This window comes from Herpailurus yagouaroundi, unplaced genomic scaffold (assembly GCF_014898765.1).
Source record: "Herpailurus yagouaroundi ecotype Mexico unplaced genomic scaffold, PumYag 186, whole genome shotgun sequence".
In the NCBI taxonomy this organism is placed as follows: Eukaryota; Metazoa; Chordata; class Mammalia; order Carnivora; family Felidae; genus Herpailurus; species Herpailurus yagouaroundi.
In genome coordinates this window covers 45,733,222-45,747,550 of record NW_024412417.1, presented here as the reverse complement: position 1 = coordinate 45,747,550, position 14,329 = coordinate 45,733,222, and the positions used below count along the sequence as shown (strand labels likewise).

The following is a 14,329-nucleotide window of genomic DNA, read 5'->3' as shown; positions in this document are numbered from 1 at the left end:
GGTCATGGTGTATGCTCCCTGGAGTTGACTATCACTGTCTTCCAGCCTCTGGGTCAGTGGAGGTCTGTGTGACTTACAGGTCTGCGCCGGGAGTGGTGCTGTCTGGATTGATTTCAGGTTTGTAAAGCTGCATTTGACACCCTGGCATGAATTCAACCTGCTCAAGATGGTGACCAAAGGCGGATACGAAGCATCCAAGTGGCAGTGGTGACTTACTTTGTTTTCGAGAAAAAGCTGCAGTGACGCTGGCTTTGAATTTTCATCGAGAGACGATCTTAATGCCCACTGTCTCACTGGAAAGATGAATTGCCAGAGAGTAATCTGAAACCATGTAAAAGATGCAGGATACCAGCTGACGCATGGCTGTGTGTGTGTGTGTTTCTAGATTTCCAGTGGGTTCAAGGAGACGTGTGTGAAGTTCAGCTGATGGTCTACAACCCGATGCCGTTTGAACTCCGAGTTGAAAACATGGTACGTATCACTAACCACTGACCTTTTGGGCTCAACACCAGCTTACCATGAAACTAAGTTTTTAAATTAATGTTTGAGACACACGCCCTATGATATGCGTCTATTTTTATATTTGTTTTGCCAGAGATTATAAGGTTTTTGTGAAGGAAGACCGACCACGTCTTGTCATTTCTGTGTCCTTAATGCTTGGTTCTCTGTGGTTGAATCCGTGAACAGATAACCTCTGATTTGAACACACACCAAGCGTAGTCGATTGGATGTGAGATTTGAAATAATCATGTTGAAATTTACATGAGATTGGCACAGGTTACGAAGTGTATATTATGTCCACTGCTCAGTATCAGCCTTACTTTATTGCTAGACGATCAAGGCCTGAGGGAAGAGCAGACTGTGTGGAGTAAGAGTGGAAGTTACTGTACCGCCAGCGTGAGGTTTCTCTCCGCTTTGAATTCTGCTTTTCTGTTCCCGTGTTTTGTGGAGGGCATTGAAGGTTCACTCTGTAGCAGTCTCTCCTGGGGCCACTCACCCAATTCCACAGTCCGTGGGAAGGAGATGTGTATTGTCTCTCCAGATGCATCCTGTTTTCGGAGCAGAGTCTCCCACCCGTCACGCGGGTTCTGTTTCTCAAGTCTTCTCTGCTTATTATTATGTAGCACTGCTCGGTGCCTCGGGTCACCCCCGGCTGCCTTGCGTTGTCACGTAGGCTTTGTGCTGTATATTGTTATCTAATGCTGCATGTTAGCGGATAGTACTGCTTGGTAATTTTTCAGAGACTTGCGAAGGATGGTTTTGAGATCGTTCACGTTTTCCTTCAGAGTTGAATGACTTACGCTCAGGGTAAGAGGTGGGCTTTTCAGGCAGATGTCTTGCTGAGTGCTCATGCCACGTATCAGGCCGCGGGCAGGGCCCTTGGGAGACCTGGTCCCTGCCGTGGTCAGTGCTGTGGGTGCACGAGATGCTGCAGGGTCCCCGTGGAGAGTCCAGGAAGGCTTTCCGGACAGACAAAGGCTTAGCTGCGAATAGAAGGAAGAGTGGGACCCGGCCCACTGGGGGTTATCGAAGGTACGGTGCCGGCTCTCCGCGTGAGGCATAGGTCTCCAGAATTCGTTTGAGCTCTGAGACACTCAGCCCACCGTCAGGCCTACGGCCCTGAGGTCACTCAGAGAGGAGGCCGGCAGGAGTGAGTACTGTCGTCCTCCTCTTGTGCAGGAAGCTACCCGCTTTAGGGTTTGCTCTCGCATCAGGCCTTTTAATGGTGACTTTCTGTCTCTTGGCCTGAATCGGGAAATAGTTGTTTAGAGAATTTTCCCCAAAGTGCTTCAAGTATCAGATGCTTGCTGTTCTTTCTGACACACTGATCTTTTTTGTCTTAAAAAGTGGCTTTTATTTTTATCTGGTTTAAAAGTAATGTGTGCTTTTTAATAAAAAGTTAGGAAGCACAAAGAATAAAATACAAATTGCCACTAGAAGGTAGCCCAGAGATCGTGGCCAGAATGAAAAAATAACGAAATATTTCAAGCGTATGAAATGTTACAGGGAGTGTTAGGCCTTCCTAGAATGTCCACCGTCCACGTTTCGCCACGTTTGCTTATCGCTATTTTGAGAAGAAATAAAATGCCGACACGTTTCGCCTGGAGCCAGTAGCCATCCTCTGGTTTCTGTGCCTGCTCTCTGGCCCACTGCCTCTGTTCTGCATGGAGATCATTGCGCGCTTTTGCTCCAGATCTGGGCCTGGGTGCGCTCCGTGTTGCTGGAGTGTCTGCTTCTGGGGGCTGTCTAGAGACAGAGTGAGGAAAAGCATGCGCGCGTGCACGCAGACATGTGCTTACAGATACGCCTGCGTGCACACATCTGCATACACGCGCACACCCGTGCCCATACGCACATGTGTGCACGATACACGTACAGACTGCGTCAGCGCTGACTTCAGGGTGGTGCCGCCGGCTCTCGCCAGTCTCCACGGGGCCCTGTCCCGCCTTCCTCCTTCCCACGCCTTGTCCTTTCCGTCAGCGTGAGAACTGGGGCCCCGGCACCGTTGTGCTGGCTCAGTGGCTCAGTCCTGTAGCGTGTCTGGGTCTGGTAGGTTCAGGGCCACGTAGACCGCGGCACCGCGGAAGACAAGCCCCACAAAGGTCCTGGGCCTCTCCTTCGTGCGTGTCCTCGCCTGGGGAGCACTCTTTACCCGTCGTTCATCAGCTCGACTGCCATGCGGTCGATGTTTCTGTTCTCTTAGTTAATGGTGTTTTTGTATTTTATTTTCTAATGTTTTTTGTTTGTTGCTGAATTATAGAAACACCTTTGCTTTTTTTCACACTGACTTTGTGCCTTTGCTAAATGCACTTGTCAGTTCAAGGTTCCTTGTGGTTTCCACAGGGCTTTTTATGTTTATAGTTTTGGTTTTTGCGAGTAAACTGTTTGCGTGCCTTTAGTTTCTTTTTCTTGCCTCTTACACTGGGTAGGACCTCTGTTACAGCGCCGAGGAGAAGTGCTGAGCACTGACATCCCTGTGCTGTTGACGGTTGTGGGCGGCTCCCCGAAGCCGAGGAATCTGTCTTGTTCCCTGTGGAGCACAGCCTGGCACATGGTGACGTGACTTGATCATTCAGTGAGGGATGTTGATGGATGATCGTATTTCCATCCTTTGTTTTTTTCTCTGTGTTCACATATTTTATTTTTTTCCATTACGTTTACATTCCAACTTGGTAAAACAATGGAAAGCAGGGCTGACATCGAGATGGACTTGTTCAGGCACCCACAGTGCTGCCCGTTTCCAGGTTGTTTGTGTCACGTGCACGGCGAGACCAAGCCTGCGGCTCTCTGTGGACCTTGGCGCAGGCCAGGCATTGCCGTCCTCCTCCTGGTGGCCTGGGCCTGTGGGCGGGCGGGCGCCCTGCGTCTGGGGGGACCCGTGAGGCAGCAGTGCTTTGTGCTGTGTCCCACGTTGCTATTGCTTGTTTTAGGGGCTCCTCACCAGCGGCGTGGACTTCGAGTCTCTCCCCGCGGCGCTCTCCCTTCCGGCGGAGTCTGGTCTTTACCCAGTGACTCTCGTTGGGGTCCCACAGACGACTGGAATGATTACCGTGAACGGTAAGGAGACTTGCTTTCTGAGTTCAGCTCGAGCAGGGCTGCCGAACCCCCGTCCTGCCCCACGGAGGCCCGTCACTGGTCCCTGGTGTCAGTCCCAGTCCAGGGGCGATGGCCAGATCACGATGCCTGGGGCTGCGACATGGAGAGGAACGGTTTTGAGTGCCCGGGATGCAGTCGGCCCTCAGCGCTGTTACAGCGGGAGGGGTCCGACTCCGTGTCTGGCCTCCTCGCCCTCCTGTCACCGTTCTGTGCAGCCCATCTCCTCCGGTGGGTCTGCAGATGTGCCTGTGGGCTCCCCTCCGCCATCGGGCCCTCCTGCCACACCTCATCAAAGGGTCCGTGTAGACACCCAGAGTCCACTGTCCCCCTCTCTGTTGGTGTTGTGACCTGCCGTGTGCGGGGGTTGTCCCTGGCTGACCCAGTTTGGTCTGCCATTGCTGCTGGGCCCACCCGTCCTCGTGGGCATCCTCCTCCAGCTTCTGTCAGACACCCCTTCTGCTCCCCTTCACACTCAGTGCCCTGCAGATGCTGCTTCTACATGACCCTCCGTGGTATTCCTCAGGGCCAGGCTCTGTCCTTCCCTCCTCCCTTCCCCCATCTGCCCTCTTCCCCCCCCCCCGCCCCCATCGGGCTACCTCTAGGCAGTCTCTGTCCTCTCAGTGACTGCTCTGGCTTCAGGGCTCATCCATATGCTGCTGATTCCCAGGCCGTGGCTCCGTCCAGACCCCTTTCCTGAACCTGCATAGCCAACCGCTGACCGGCTGGCACCTTGGTTGCCCCATCTCGGTGAGGGCGTCACCATCCTGCTGGGTGCCCGAAGCGGGTCCTCGGATGCTGCCTTGCCCCCTGCCGCCTCTCAGCAGCCCCACCCCTGCCCCTGCCCTACTGACGGGAACCTCAGTGCTCCTGTCTGCCTCTGCAGGCCCTCAGAGACAGAAGGAGACCTTCTTACAGGGTTTGTCACAAAAGCAACGGACGGGCTCATCTTTCTCTGTCAAGTCTTGGTGGCTGGTGAGCCCGCTTCCCACACTGCTGTCAAGTGGCCTTTCCGCAGTGCCCATCTGCCCGTGTCATCTCTTAACCACGAGTCTTAGCACCTTCCCCATACCTGCCCCATCCGGGCTGGACTCCGTAACGTGGCTTCAGAGCTCCCCCGTGTGATCCGGGCCCGTGGCGCCTCGTGCCCCTCCCCTCCCCCTGAGTTACGTGTCCCTCCCATAGGCTTTCTGAGCCTCTGCCTGTGCTTTTCCTTCTGCTGCTGCTTCTGGACTTGCCTGGCCCTGTGCCTCTCTCAGTTCTTGGCTCACATTTCCTCTCCCCTTGGGCATTGTGCTCAGCTTCTCCGTGCTGGGTCAGGTGCCTACCGCACCCGTGTGTGTTCCTCCAGGCCAGTGGTTGCAACTGCTCCCTGGGCTCCGTCTTGCTGGTTCCTGGCATGCGGTGGGTCTTTAGTAGATACTTAGTGACTGAAATGGGGACAGTTCTGGGGAACGGCGATGTCTGCAGGGGGTGAGGTGGGTTAGGATATGTGGCAGCAAGTGCCGGGAGGGGCCAAGCAGGTGAGTGGCCGAACGTGGGGGAGAAGGCCCAGAAGGGGAGCGTGGCCCGAGAAGGACTTTCTTTCTCCTACTGAGGGACCCTGAGCTTTGAAGGCCAAAGGGGAATTATGCGAGTGGATGGGGTGGGGAGTAGGGGGCTTCCAGGCAGAAAGAACAAGTGGTCCAGAGACCCGCGTGTGTTGGGGAACCAGGGGCGGCTCCGAGGACCTGGCCCAAAGCTGAGGGGTGACGAGGCCGTGAAGGGAGGGAGACAGAGGACAGACCTGGAAGGGCCTTGTAAATCATGCCACGGGATGCTGGTTTTCTCCCGCAGGCCGCATTCGATTCGAGGAGAGATACAGCCAGGCGGGCAGTCTAGAGGGACCCCAGGCTGCTGCGTGCAATGTGGGCTGGAGGTGGGCAGGAGGCAGGGAGACCGACTGTGAAGTTGTTGGCATAATCCAGGGATGAAATGACAAAGGTAGGGCCACAGCCGTGACCGGGGAGTGGAGCGAGGGAGACGGATGGCAGAGGAAATAATTAGGACTGACGGGCTAACCAATAACCGATAACCGGTGGACGAGGACTCAGAGCCCTGGTAGCACAGCTCTTATTGGTACAGACTGGTTGGTGTTCATTTTTGGCACACCTGCTGTGCAAAGTGGGAAGGGCTGACTGTGTATTCTCAGAAATATGATTAGACACGGCAGGATTGGTCATCAGGTTTTGAATTTCTTTGTAGTCATTTTCAGCAACAGGTAAGAAAGGGAAAATGATTTTAATGAAGAAGTGGAAACCAAAGTTTGCTTGGGCAAAACCACATTGTATTGGGTTTTATTTATTTATTTATTTTTAAAATGTTTTAATGTTTATTTTTCGAGAGAGAGAGAGAGAGAGACAGAGTGTGAGCAGGGGAGGGGCAGAGAGAGAGAGAGAGGGAGACACAGAATCCGAAGCAGGCTCCGGGCTTGGAGCTGTCAGCACAGAGCCCGACGCGGGCCTTGAACTCGCAAGCTGTGAGATCATGACCTGAGCCGAAGTCAGCCACTTAACTGACGGAGCCACCCAGGCGCCCCTATATCGGGTTTTATGGAAAGAAGGATATGCAGGGGCGTTACACCAGATGTGGGTTTCTGGGGACGAAAATGTTCGCAGGCTAAATGAAAGAAGGCTTTTAAGTGACCTATTTCCAAAGGAAGGAAGTGTGGGTGCCGTGATGGGTAACTTTGAGTCGCCAGAGCAGTTTAACGCTGGCAGAAGGTGAAGGACACGGCTCTCGGGCCAACAGCTGTCTTCTCTGATCAGTATCCATTCCGTTAATGTGAAGGCACAGAGCATTTAGCCCGTGGGCATGGTTTAATTTTGTTATACGGTGAATATTGTTTATAATAATTCTCTCTCGAAATTTCAAAAGCCATTTTAAAGCTTTCTTAAGTAATTTCAAGTGCTTGTCTAAGCAGTGGAGGTTTTTTTGTTGTTTTTGGCACGAGAAACTCGCTAATCTTAGATTACGGTGTTTGCACACATCCAGCAGGCTTGTCATATCGCGTAGCAGTCATAGTCACCATAGTTGGCTCTTTTTTTTTTAATTTTTATTTTTTAAAATTTTTTTTTCAACGTTTTTATTTATTTTTGGGACAGAGAGAGACAGAGCATGAACGGGGGAGGGGCAGAGAGAGAGGGAGACACAGAATCGGAAACAGGCTCCAGGCTCCGAGCCATCAGCCCAGAGCCTGACGCGGGGCTCGAACTCACGGACCGCGAGATCGTGACCTGGCTGAAGTCGGACGCTTAACCGACTGCGCCACCCAGGCGCCCCACCATAGTTGGCTCTTGAACTTCGATCTGTCCCCGGAAGATGTCGGATCATTTTCCAGATACTTACTCAGTCACGTTATGTCCTGCAAAGGAACGCTAGCTATCACTGTCTTAGAGACGGGCAGATTTGAAAAGCAGATCGTGAGAGCGGTGAGACCTGGTCTTAAGTTGACTCATTTGACAAAGACCCACATGTGCTTTCGCTGCGACCCAGTCGGCCCCGTGGGTAGGAATGCGGGGACTGTCACCCCTCTGCGTGCGTCACCCAGGGTTTCAGGCTGAGCTGCGGGTGGGACTGGCGGGGTGAGGGCTGACCGGACACTGGTCTGGGGCGGGGGGCCGGGCTCCTCCCTGCTGGAGTCCGCCTTTAGGTGTGGGCCTGAGGCTGGAGGCCTGTCCAGGGGCTGTGAAGCTCTTCATTTCGCTTCCCAGGTTACCATACCACGGTCTTCGGCGTCTTCAGTGACTGTCTGCTGGACAACCTCCCGGGAGTGAAGACCAGTGGCTCCACGGTGGAGGTCATTCCCGCCCTGCCCAGGCTGCAGATCAGCACCTCACTGCCCAGGTAGGGCGCAGGCATCTGCCTTCTGACAAGAAAGGGTGCACAGAGTAGTTGGGAGGAGATATTTCTTTTCTTTTTTTTTCTTAAATTTCTTTAGTGTTTATTTATTTTTGAGAGAGAGAGAGAGGGAGAGAGAGAGAGAGAGAGAGAGACAGAGAGCCAGCACATGAATGAGGGAGGGGCAGAGAGAGAGAGGGAGACACAGAATCCGAAGCAGACCCCAGGCTCTGAGCTGTCAGCACAGAGCCTGACGCGGGGCTCGAACCCGCAAACCGTGATATCATGACCTGAGCAGAAGTCAGATGCTCAACCCACTGAGCCACCCAGGTGCCTCTGTAGTAGACATTTTTAATGGTACCAAGAATCTGAGTTAATATATGATTCTTAGGATCAAAATATGGGTTGGGGAGCGTGGATGGGTCTGTTGGTTGAGCGTCCGACTTCGGCTCAGGTCATGATCTTGGCAGTTTGTGAGTTTGAGCCCCGTGTCGGGCTCCGTGCTGACAGCTCAGAGCCTGGAGCCTGTTTCGGATTCTCTGTCTCCCTCTCTCTTTGACCCTCCCCCTTTCATGCTCTGTCTCTCTCTGTCTCAAAAAAATAAATAAACGTTAAAAAAAAATATGGGTGAAGGGTTTCTTCAAGGTAACCAGTAGGCAATATGCTTTTCTTAAAGTGAAGCACAACACGGTTGAAATGTTTCTTACCACGAACAGAACAAAATGTGAAATTAGCCTTTGTAATCTTTTTTTGTGTGTGTGAAAGACAGTTAACTTTTACCTTATAAAAAGTAGAAAAGTAGCCTTGTAGGAAGGCATGAAGAAAAAAGGGAAGTATGTCTCCGAAGTCCCAGAGACAGTTACTGTGAATGCTTTCTGGTTTTTCTTTCCATCGCTTATCTACCTTCTTTTTGCAAATGTATGTTTGAATATTGAGATGATGTCACATTATGTGAGTATCATTTATTATTTTTTGCATAGCCATATAACATACGCTAAAAAATTTCTATTTTAATTGCTTCAAAATGTACATCATACAGATACTCAGTTTGGATAATGGAAATGTTTTAAAACAGGTTGGTTGTCAGTGACAGGTCTATTACTCAGTAAATTTGCTAAAATGATTGGATTATATACTCAAAACAAGTGAATTTCATTGTATGTAACACCGCAGTTAAAAAAAAAATGAATTTTGTTGGTTTTAGTGTGGAGCACATGATTTCAGATGACTATTCTTTAAATGAGTGTTGCTTCTAATTACTCTAACATCAGTATCCTTGTGACTGAGTTAACACATTCACTCCCACACATTTTTTTGTTGCCTGCCATGTGATCTGGGCCTGGTCTATAGGAGTAGCAAGTAATCAGAAATGCTCTCGACCTCGGCCTTGCCTGTTGTAGGAGCTCGTGTCCGGAGGGGAGCCAGACTCACCGTAGTCAAGTTTGCTAAGTGCTCCTTAACCTGAAGACTCCCGTTCACGGTTCAGGAAGGCATCATATCACAGATGTGATGTTTAAATTGGGCCTTACAAGATTCACACAAGTTGGCCAGATGATCAAGCAAGGAAAAAATATGCCCAGAAAAGGGGACATGTCTGACTGCCATCCTCTTCCTGCCACGGCTCACCCAGGACTCAGCCCCTTTCTGGCCCCGGCTCTGTCACATGGAACCCTGTACTCAGGGACAGTCAGCACCTGTGTCAGCCAGGCCCTGTGGCCTGGCTAAGGTTCTGCTTTCTCCCACCTTCTTTTTCTATGGTCCCAGAGGGGCTGGTATCCTCTCTGTTTGAGAGGCGAAGTAAGTAGTCTCGCTGTGTTTTAGTTTTTCTGTATACGTCCTCTGCAATTTCAAGTTGACTACAAACAGCTTTTGCACTTAAGAAGGACTGCAGATTAAAATCTGGAAAGAAGTTGTTTATAGTGAGGATAGGACTCATCTCCCTTCCTTGATGGAGAAAGTTTATTTCTTGACTCATGAGTAACTTTAAAGGTGTAAAATGTGAAGTAAATCACCTTGATTCATTATGCTATTATTTTCTGCAAATGTGGTTTGGATATAGAAGCTCCTCTCTCAGAGCCTGGGGCAGGAGGCCCCCAGGAAGGGCAGGGCTGGCTCGGTATGCCCAACTTGTTTAAACCCCGTCTCCTCCCTTGGATGCCAGAGGGGTGAGACCAGCACTGTCCGGCACATTCCTTGCCATCTTTTTTTCGAGCAGTGTGGGGATATGAAGCTGTCTTGTGGCATGTAGAATGGGACTTGGGTCTGACCCTGGTCCTTTGTTCTGTGGCCGGGAGCAGAGTTAGAAAGACCTGGCTGGCGGGAGGCTGTTGGGCACTTGCTGGGTGGGGGTGGTGTGGCCCGGAGTCTTTGTCCACTTCTGGGTCAGTTCAGTATATGGTGTAGACTCATGGGCTTTCTGTGGAAATCCTTCAGGTGTAAGGAGGAAGAGAGTGGGGGGCCACGTGGGCTCTTGGGACCCCAGGAAAGAAGGTTCACCCTTTCCTCCAGTGACCACCCCCTTTCTTTTGTGGCCAGTCTTCTCCAGAGCATTGTATGTGCTTTTGAACCTGAGGTTGTGGCGCAGCCTTCGGGCTGCGTGCTGGCCTGCGCTCCCACGAGGCCTGGGCCTCACCTGGCCACGCAGAGGATGCCATGTGGCCCGAGGACGCCGCCCAGCTGCCCTGTGTCCGCTTAGGCACTTGCAAGGATTGGTTGTCGTTTGTACCTGTGACGTGGAGTCTCTTGTACGTACTCGCCACTCCAGTCCCCATGGTATCCGTCGGAACAGTCCTGGTTTCTTCTTCAGTCTGTGGGTTTTCCCAAGACAATTGTGAGCATGAGATTTAAACATTTCTTTTTAGAGAGTGATGGTTCACAGATCATTTGAATTAATTCACTGCGTCTGGTAGGCCTCACCATAATCCAGTAGTTAAGTACTTTTATGCTACACGTGCGCGCGCGCGCGCACACACACACACACACACACACACACACACACACACACACGACGCTGAGGCCAAGTGGAAACCCCGGATGTGTCTGCGTGTGGATGGCCCTCCGCATGTGGCGCTCACTCTCCCCTCCTGATAGCTCAGATTGAGTTCCATGTTGAAAGCCGGGCTTCGCCACTTCCTGCTTCTGGAACGTGTTAAGTCTGGGGATGTGAATATTCTGAGATGCCGTTGTTTTTCTTTACTTTGATTCTTTCTTTTAAAAAATCCCTGTAATTCTTACTGCTATTTCAGATCTGCCCATTCCTTGCAACCCTCCTCTGGTGATGAAATCTCTACTAATGTGTCCGTCCAGCTTTACAACGGGGAGGCTCAGCAACTCGTCATCCAATTGGAAAATATTGGGACGGAGCCACTGGAGACACTGGAAGTCACCTCCAGACTTCTCACCACCAAAGGTGGGTTCGACCCCAGAAATGTTTGTCTTGTCTTTTTGCCAAAGAGACACTTTGAATAACCGGTGCTCAGAAACCGTAAAAGCTTCTTACTCTTTTAATTTGCTGCCGTCGTGAAATGGGTGTGTGAACGGCACACAAAGGAATGAAGACTGCTCCTTCGTCCCTGGTGCTCTTCACATGTACCAGATCCTCAGGAAGGACGCTCTTGAATGGATGGAGAGAAACGTTAGCGGCTCAGATGTGGTGCCACTGGGATTCATCCGCCCAGCCCCAGGTTTTCCGTGGGTTCAGGCGTAGAGCCCGTGCGCTCCCTCTTGAAGGCAGGCGCTCCGTTTCCTGTCCCAGGACACATGAGCTGGGCGGGGCGGGTCACAAGACCTGTGTTGAGAGTTTGGCTTCTCTGTTTACTAGCTATTTGTCCCTTACACGCCTCGCTTCATTCCCGGGTAGGTAGGGGAGGTGGCCCCTGCCACGTGAGGTTCTGAGAGGTAAGCAAGTAGCGTGTGGTGGCGTACCGACTATATTACAGGTTATGAGTGGCATTGATCAAGGCGGAGGGTGTTGGATAGGAGGGAGGCAGGGGCAAAGAAAAGCCGGTCATTTACTAAAGTCAGAGAAATCATGTGGGCCAGTGAGAGCGAAGACAACAGAGGGAAAATGTGGGGTGTGCACGTGCGGTTGATGTAGGGGTGAGGCGAGCCAGGTGCACGGCGGGAGCTTGAGTTTCCGGATGTGCCATCCACATACTACTCCCCCGCAGAGGGCTCCCTCCGCAGGCTCATGACACTGTAATGGGAAAACTCAAGTGAAGTAAGTGTTTATTAGAGGTAGGGCCTCACGCCATCTTGTAGTTCCAGTTGGAGGGAAGGTCCAGGAAGAGTTGGGGAGAATTTGTCCTGGAAACAGTTACACCACGACAGAGGGAATTTGGACTGCGTAAAAAGGGTTAATGTGAGCTCGTCCCATGGGGGGGAGGGGTAATGTGAGCTCGTCCCACTGGGGGGGTAACGTGGGGGCGAGTGCCAGTGCATCTCGCGTTCCCTTGTTTCTCCCACTGCTTCTGAGGCACGAGGGAAATGAAGCCTGTGTCTGCCTGTCTTCTCTTGCCTGTTGTCCCCGTCTATACCTCTCCTCACTGGGAAATGCTGCCTGTGCTCAAATTTTGCCCGCTTCCTTACTCGCTCTGTATTACCTTTAGGCAAGTCATTTAACCTCTCTTGGATTTTTCCCCTTCTGTGAAAGGACACTAATAACAGCACCTACATCACAGGGTCATAATGAGAATGAAATGAGATCAGACACCCAAAGTGCTTGGAAACGTGCCCGGCATGTTATTAGCCTCAGGCTCGTTAGCTGTTATTATTACTGCCGTCTCCGCCACCGTCACCACCATCACCGTTATCTCTACCAACACCACCGTCATCACCACCGCTGCCACCATCACTGTCTCCACTGTCTCCACCACCACCACCGCTTCCATCATCTCCGCCACCGTCACCACCATCTCCATACCGCCACCATCGCCACCATAATCTCCACCATTGACATCTCCACTAACCACCCTCTCCGCCACCGTCCCCACCACCGCCATCCCCACGGTGACCGTCATCATCACCACCATCACCACCGCCTCCACCACCGTCATCACCACAGTTGCTGCCCCCATCAGCAACGTTGCTGCCACCCCTCCTGCCACCCTTGTTGCTGCCACCATCACTACCCCACCGCCATCACCATTTGTTTTCCTTGTCGTAGAACACTCTACTGTGAACGCGTCACAGGTTACGACTGAGCCCGTTTGGGTGGTTTCCTCTGGGGGCGTTTGAGAATAGTGCTGCTCTGAGTATTTCGGCACATGTGTCGGTGGACCTCTGCAGATGTTTCTGTTGAGTGTACCTCCAGGAGTAGAATGCCGGGTGTGGGGTGTACGTGTATTCAGCATTCGAGCCAGATACTTTTCCAAGGTGGCTGCACTCGTTCACACCATCGCTGTGTGAGTCCCGGTGCTCAAGTTCCCACTGCTACTCGGTGTTTGTAGTGATTTCATCCGTGCTGGTGCTAAGGGTGGGGTGTGACCATATAACACTGGGGTTTTAGTTTGCATTTGTCTGACGACCAGTGATGTTGAATGCCTTTCCTATGCTTTTGGCTATTCAGATCCTTTTTTGTACAAGTGCTTTGTCCGTTTTTCCCATTGAGTGTTCTTCCTTCTCTCTGTCTCTGTCTCCCTCTGTCTACCCCTCTCTCCTGACTTGTAAGACTTGTGTATATTCTCAGTATGAGTTTTTTGTTGGGAATAAGTGTGAATGTCTTCTTCTGTGTGGTTGCCTGTATGTTCTCTTAGTGTTGTTTGGGTGCATACAAGTTACTTATTTTACTACAGGTTCACTAATTATTTTTTCTTCTGTGCTCATGGCTCTTTGTGTTTCATTTAAAACATTTTTGTACACTTTTAGCGTATGGGGAGCTGTGGTGATCCTCCCTTGGGCTCATCCTTTCTCTCCCCGATTCTTGGTAGCAAGTGCATATGGGTTATTACGTAGAAAGTGCCTCTCTGACACAAAATACCTTTTTCTGGTGTTGCGAATGTAACTAATTGGTGAGAGGGTGTGGTCGATGTTGGAACAAGGGAACTAATAGTGAATGGCAGATGATTACAGAGCTGATAACCATGGTGAAGCACATCCTGTAATTTACCTTGTGTCATAGCTTAGCAACTGGAAAGCATCTCTTCCTGTTCTCAGAGAAACCCACGTGGAAATCGTTACGAACTTGCTGCCTCTTTCTGAAGCAGGAATCCTCCTGTTTGTCCCCTTTGGAAATCCTCCAACAACTTCCTGTTGTCCTGGTCCCCAGTCACAGAGGCCTGTGCATATGGGGCCTCTGCCCCACGCTTCAGCTTCATCTTTGGCCGCCTCTCCCCTTAAACTCTAATCACATGGGTTGTTGGGAACTAACTTCAGTTTCCTGGACATCCGTGCGGTCTCTTGCCCTTTAGGGTAAACTGTCTTCTCTCCCTAGAGCTCAACTTGCTAACTTCTGCTCCTGCCTCCATTACCTCCATTACCAACACATCTCATCTGGGTTTCTGCTTAGTGGTCACTCTGGGAGTACCCTCCTAGCCTGGGCCGTTGGGTCCCTGCCTTTGTTGTCTCAGAGTGCCCCAGGATGCTAATGCAGGCACCCTTGCCCTACCCAGGCAGTTGCTGGTTCATGGCTCTGTCTCAAGTCTCCCAGAGGCAGGGATGATTGCCCTTTGATTTCCATGCCTCGTGCCTGGTAGGTGCTTAGTGCTGAGGGGTTGTGGACGGAAAGGGCTTTCTCATTTACAGAACAAGACTGATAGGAGTGTGCCTGTCTCGCTTGCTGGGTGGTTGGGGTGGGGGGGGATAGATGTGCGTGGATCACTTTGATGTTTCTAATGAGTTGTGTGGGTCCCCTTAGATA

At 51.4% G+C, this 14,329-nt stretch overlaps 1 protein-coding gene across 6 annotated transcripts in view; it reads left to right on the top strand.

The window, feature by feature from the left end:
* The window catches only part of TRAPPC9 (trafficking protein particle complex subunit 9), a 578,288-nt gene that overhangs the window by 148,174 nt on the left and 415,785 nt on the right, over positions 1 to 14,329 (top strand). For all 6 annotated transcript variants that reach the window (XM_040494495.1, XM_040494496.1, XM_040494498.1 and 3 more), the window contains 3 exons: positions 3,432 to 3,558; positions 7,347 to 7,479; positions 10,719 to 10,882. In XM_040494495.1, coding sequence (XP_040350429.1) covers positions 3,432 to 3,558; positions 7,347 to 7,479; positions 10,719 to 10,882 — 424 coding nt within the window. The remainder of the gene's footprint in view (positions 1 to 3,431; positions 3,559 to 7,346; positions 7,480 to 10,718; positions 10,883 to 14,329) is intronic.